Source organism: Rhinopithecus bieti, unplaced genomic scaffold (assembly GCF_001698545.2).
Source record: "Rhinopithecus bieti isolate Rb0 unplaced genomic scaffold, ASM169854v2 scaffold_26603, whole genome shotgun sequence".
NCBI lineage: Eukaryota > Metazoa > Chordata > Mammalia > Primates > Cercopithecidae > Rhinopithecus > Rhinopithecus bieti.
Window position 1 is genome coordinate 771999 of NW_016812252.1, and position 6248 is coordinate 778246.

General features: G+C 51.4%; 1 protein-coding gene across 3 annotated transcripts in view; it reads right to left on the reverse strand.

The window, feature by feature from the left end:
- ESYT3 (extended synaptotagmin 3) overlaps positions 1–2829 on the reverse strand; it is a 45393-nt gene extending 42564 nt beyond the window's left edge. For all 3 annotated transcript variants that reach the window (XM_017895854.1, XM_017895856.1, XM_017895855.1), the window contains exon 1: positions 2297–2829. In XM_017895854.1, the coding sequence (XP_017751343.1) occupies positions 2297–2605 (309 nt within the window). In that variant the 5' untranslated portion in view covers positions 2606–2829. The remainder of the gene's footprint in view (positions 1–2296) is intronic.
- Between the last annotated feature and the right edge of the window lie 3419 nt (positions 2830–6248).

Consider the following 6248-nt stretch of genomic DNA (forward strand, 5'->3'; position numbering starts at 1 on the left):
CTGCATCTATTTGTATGCACTTCACAGGTGTTCATACACGCAACCAACTTCCCCAGACCTGTTTCTCATCCTGGAATCCCAATCACAGTAATGGTCAACCAGCTCCCTAAACCAGAAAGTGCCCTGGAAGACCCCTGGATCCTCCTGCACCCCCACTCTAGAGGCCACCACGCATATAAAGTCCCACTCCCAAGCATCTCCCACCCTCCTCCCTCACTACTACCGTCTTGGCTGAAATCACTTTCCCAACTGGTCTGTCTCCTCCAGCCTCCCTTGTCCCACCATGCTGCTTTCTGAGCATCCAAGGGTCCTTCCAGCCTTCAGAACAGGGCCAGCCTCCATCAAGTCTGCCTAAACTTGACCCTGTCCATCAACCCCTACCACACACTTCAGCCAGGCCCAGCACACAGCGCTCCCTCATGCAGTGACTATGTCACATCTCCATGCTGTGCTCACTGCCTCCCTCGGCCAGAATGCCCTGTGCCACACCAGTGGCTCAATCCAACAGGTTATCCAGGCCCTGGTCCTCCAACCTACCCAGACAAGTCAGCCAGGTGCAGAATGCAGGCTGAGGCCAGCCTTTCCCAGGTCCTTGTCAAGGAGAAAGGGGGCTGTGATTCGGGGACAATATGCTATAGAAACCTGGTAGGGTGTCCTTCATACCAGGCCTTCCACCTGACTAGACCCTGTTCCGACTCCTGGCTCCAATTCCCCTCAATGGCAATGACCTGTTATGCATCTGTTCCCCACCTGAGACTGCCCTCTTGGTAGGAGAGAGAGCATCACCTTCCTGTCTGTGTCCCTCTACCCAGCTAGGTCAAGCCTGGGATATGGGTTGCGAGGTGAAAACCCAGGAGGTGTCTTCTTGAGTTCAGGCTGAGTTCCCTGTTGGCTAGGTCCATGTGCTCCTGGGGTCCGTATCCCCAACAGAGGCCAGAATTGTCTCTGTGGTGTATGTGGGGGAGAGGCAGGGAGGGTGTCAATGCCCCTACACGATCTGATTTTTGACTCAATTTCAGAAATAGAAATACTGCCTTTACATATAACTAAGTGTCTAGAGGCTTCCCTGATACAGAAGGGGAGAAAAGAAGGGGTGTCACTTGGTGAAGACTCACAGGCCCACCCTCATGGGCTAAGGCCACCAAGGGGGACAAAACAGAAATCTGACAGGTGGCCTGGACTCCCTCAACAGTGAGCAAGGGGTGTGGACAGGTTGAACCTGCTTGCTGGGTCCACACCTTTCAGAATCACAAGCCCCACAGAACCATCAGGATGACCAAAGTCTGTGGGAGTCAGGCCCCATGCACTACCCCTATGGCTACTACCAGAGAAAAGTGTGCACCCTTATCAGGAAGAGTCTTTGGCCCCTCATCCCCCATATATGTAAGCTATTTACAAAGCTTTACCATCAAATCGTACATTAAATATTAAGTGTTATGAAGTGTATGCCCACTTTCAAGTGCTAATTCTCAGTCCCTCAGAATGTGATTCTATTTGCAGGTGGGGTTTTTAAAGAGGTAACTAAGTGAAAATGAGTTCATCAGGGTGAGCCTTAATCCAATATGACTGATGTCCTTCTAAGAAGAGATTAGGATACAGAAGAAAGACGGTGTGAAGAAGCAGGAAGACAGCCAGCTGCAGGCCAGCTGCACTTTGATCTTGGACTTCGAGGCTCTAGAAATGAAAGGAAAAAAGTGTCTGCCCTTTAAGCCATGCAGCCGGTGGTACTCAGTTATGGCAGACTGATACAATAAGACTTCATTGCTCTTATAAGATAAACTAAATGGGCCTTATATTTTTTTCTCACACCCCACTTTGGAGAGTACTGTCAGGAGGAACCTATGGCCCTGNTGGGCCCGCCGTTTCTGTCACTGCGGTATTTGCACATCTACGTTTGGCGTCTGGCGTTGGTTCTCTGAATCAACAGGCGGGTGGAAGAAATGCCTTCTGATTCCAACGCGAGTAAGTGTGCGAAGTCCCAGACGCCCTTGTGTTTCTCCTGGGTGTGGCCTGCCCGTGACTCTTCTCTCGGGCTCTGGGGCCTTAACTGAAACCCAGGATCCCCGCTCCCACTGCAGTCGGACCAGAGGTGGAGGTGAGGGTGCTGCGCGCCGCGGGAGGGGACGGCCACCGCCCCCAGGGTCTGTGCGCCGGGAGCGGTGGGGAACGGGGTGTGCGGGTCACCGTGCTCCCGCCCTCCCTCGGGTTTGCGCGCACCAGCTCCCGGCTGACCGCAAGTTCCTCCGAACGTCGAAAGGCATCTCCCCACCTCCGACCCCCGCCCGGTTCGGCTCACCCAGGCTGGCAGGTGCTGGCCTCGCAGCTCGCGGCTGATGAACTCGCGTTCATTGTCAAGGAATTCGAAGGCGGCGGCCAGGCGCCCGAGCTTCCCGCGGCGGTTCCTGCGCCACCACATCCACAGCAGAGCGCCGAGCAGCAACCAGGTTATGCTGAGCCCCAGGTAGCCAGCTAGGTAGACAGGCCCCAGGTAGAAAAGGACGCGCATCACGAAGGTACAGAGCTCGGGCAGCAGCTGGCTGGACAGGCGCAGCTCAGGGCCCGGCGCGCGCTGGGCTCCCGGGGCGCTGGGCTCCTCTGCTCGCATCTCGTCGCAGCCGTCTTGCCCTTCCCGAGAGCTTCACCCGAGCTTAGGTCCGCATGCCCCGACGCCCAGGCGCATCTGTCTCCCAAGCGCGAGGACCAGGACGCCGCGCCCCCTTGCCCTGCTAGGACTGTCAGCGCTCCGAGTTCAGGGTTCTCTACCGCGCACTGGAGCGCGACGCCTGGAAATGCACCGAGCCGCGCCGCGCCGCCCCAACGCTCTGCTCCAGTGAGCCCGCAGCTCCGGAAGTCTCCGCCCTAGTGGGGCGGGCCGCTCGCCTGGCTCCTGCCGGCTCTAAAGAGCAACCAGCCGGTAAGCTCAGCCTCCGACCCCAGCACGTGGCGCAGGCGTCAGCCGGAGGTGCGCACTCGCTAGTCTGGGTGGACCAAGTGCTGCCCTAGGTGGTTGATGACTCACCGAGGCCTGTGTACAAACTGGCTTAACATGGATAAACATCACCTAAAACCTGTTTCCTACACGCAGTCTATAATACACAGTATAGTCTGGATTCAGCTGGCATTCGAGGCCCTCTCTGGACAGGCTCAGCCAGGCCTCCCCAGCCTCAGGTCCTGCGTCCCCACCCTCCAACTGGACCCTAGAGCCAGCTTTTCTGGCATCGGTAAAGCTTAGACCTAGCCCCCAGCCTCATCGAGCCGAGCTCAGGGCCCCTCCTGCGCGCCACAAAACCCTCTGCCCTGCTCTCCCCACCCTCTCTTATAGGTGTCAGTTTGGATCGTTATTCCCTGAATCATCAGACCGGGAACTTCCAGGGGCCGGCCTGTCCTGGCCATCTGTGGGGCACCCAACAAGGGAAAGTGACTGGCGAATAAAAGGAAAGGTGAAGAGGAAGCCCCTAGGTGCCTGAGAGTCAATGGTGAAGCCCACGGTTTGTAACCCTTTCGTGATCACAGCAGGTGGATCTCCGAATCTCTTAAGTTCGGATAGTAAACCGTCTTGTGGATAGTATATATTTCAGGTGGCCACATGAAAGGGCTCACATCAATTACTGGAATGTGATTTTGGAATTGACAAATGTACCGGAATGATTTGGAATGACTCTATGCTCTTTCAACAGGTTTATCAAAAGGCTGGAGCCAATGGATAGCAATCAAAAGATTCTCTTCCCTTTCCTCTTCTCTCTGTCTCTCTCTCCCTCTCCCCCCTACCACCCTCTCTCTCTCGTTCTCATTCTCTCTGACTCTTGCTCTCTCACTCTCTTTTTCTCTCTCTGGCTTTATCCTTCTCTCTTGGATAAAATTACTTACTGTAATGAGTTTTTTTCAACAACGGGTGAGTTCCTGGTGGTCAGAATACCTGGACTCTTCTCTATTGTTCTTGACTTTCCAGGACTCAGCCAAAACAGAGGCTGAAAGTCCCCCAACTTAACATCCTATTACACTGGCATCTCCCAGTGTAGCCTGGGAAATCAACTGAAGAAATGCTGCTCGCTGGAGTTCTTTCTTGGGAGTTGCATGTACACAGTCCTATTAAAGGCTCTGAGAAGTCCTTCAGACAAAAAGCTATTAAATTCTATTTAACCCAGTGTTTCCCAGATTATTTGACCACAGAATTCTTTCCTCAAAATATTTTTCTATTGGTTAACCCAGGTCTGCTGAAGCAAAAGAGAGTGTACGATAGGGATACTGGGAATTCTCCTGGAAGCTGAGGCAGAATGTGGCTGGCTCTCAGGATGGACGGACCAGGAAGCTAACTGCCAGAACTGCACTCCTCATCCTTGTGTCCCTCCCTGTTGACCTGCCTGTCTGACTGAAGTGCAGAACACAGCACTTTCCCCCCAGCATCCAGAGATGGAGGACACAGGTCTCACCAATCCAGAGACTGCCTTGACCCTTACCCTGTCCCAATTCCAAATCCCTTGGAGACAGGATCCAACTGAATCTATCATCCCCTTCATCCTCCACACACAGCAGGTCCACACCTCAACCTGGGTTAGTTTGGGAGGGGGTGTGGAAGGTAGTGAGTTTGTGGGGGGTTTACTAGAGAAACGAAGATTGTTGGTTTGTGAACTGGATGCACACCCACTGAGAAAGATGCCCAGTCTGAGACCTGTGGGACATTGCCATTCCCAGCTGCATTGCCTTTCTGTTCCTTGAACACATCAAATTCATTTCTGCTGCAAGGCCTTTGTACTTGCTGTTCCCTCTGCCTGGAATGTTCCTCTTCTAAAATTTCTCCAAAGTACGTTAGGGTGAAGGGATTATGATTTCACCCTCCCTTTTAAAATTTATTTTATTTATTTTTTATTTTATTTTATTTATTTTTTGAGATGGAATCTCGCTCTGGTGCCCAGTCTGGAGTGCAGTGATGCAGTCTCAGTTCATCGCAACCTCTGCCTCCCAGATTCAAGCGATTCTTCTGCCTCAGCCTCCCGAGTAGCTGGGGTTACAGACACCTGCCACCATGCCCAGATAATTTCTGTATTTTTAGTAGAGATGGGGTTTCGCCATGTTGGCCAGGCTGGTCTCAAACTCCTGACCTCAGTCCACCTGCCTTAGCTGCCCAAAGTGCTGAGATTACAGGTGTGAGCCACCGTGCCTGCCCCCCATTTTTAAAACTTTATTTATGTCATTAAATTACTCTCACACATTTAATAGAACATTGAGAATATGGCATTGAAAACTCTATACCCTACCTGGGAAGGAATCTGTGCCTGAACATTGGAACCTTTATTTCCCTTGATCTGGACATCTAGTGACTACCACCAGCAAAGAAAAATATTTCGTGGGTGGTTTGATCACAGCAAAACCTGGGAGAATAATGCCTTCCAGAGTCTTTACCTGAACACACTTGAGAGTGCATCCTATTACATACCAACCATTCAAAGAACAGTAGCTCAAATAAATATAAGTTGGTCACTAGTGTGGATTGAATTGTGTCTATGTTGAAGTCCTAACCCTTGGTACCTGTGAATGTAATCTTATTTCAAATAGAGTCTCTGCAGATGTAACCAACTTAAGATGAGATCATGCTCAATTAGAGTGGCCCGTAAATCCAATGACTGGTGTCCTTATAAGAAAAGAGAGATTCGGAGATAGGGACACAGAGGACACACAGGAAGGAAAGGCCATGTGAAGACACACATAGAAACCAGAGTGGTACAGTTACAGGGAGGAATGCCAAGGATTGCTGGCACCCACCAGCAGCTGGACAGAAATAAGGAAGGATTTTTCCCTGGAGCCTTGGGAGAGAGCTCAGCCCTGCTGGCCTCTAGAACTGTGAGAGAATAAATTCCTGTTGTTGTAAACCATCCAGTTCGTGGCACTTCGTTACTGCAGCCCTGGGAAACGAATACAGCCTTCTACTGAGTGCCAGGCACTGTTCCAGGCATAAGAGATTCAGGGTGAACAGAACCGACAGGCTCACTGCTCTCAGGAAGCTGACATTCTAGTGCAGGAAGACAGACACCAACATTTAAACCAAGTACAAGAAAACAGCAGGTAAGGAAAGGTGCTCTGCAGATAGTGCAGTGAGTGGACTGAGAGAGAGTGGCTGGCGTAGCGGGGAGGGCTGTTTTAGCCAGGTTGAGACCTAAATTAAAAAGAAGACTGAAAATGTACATACAATTGTATTATTATTATTATTATTATTATTATTATTATTATTATTATTTTGAGACGGAGTCTCG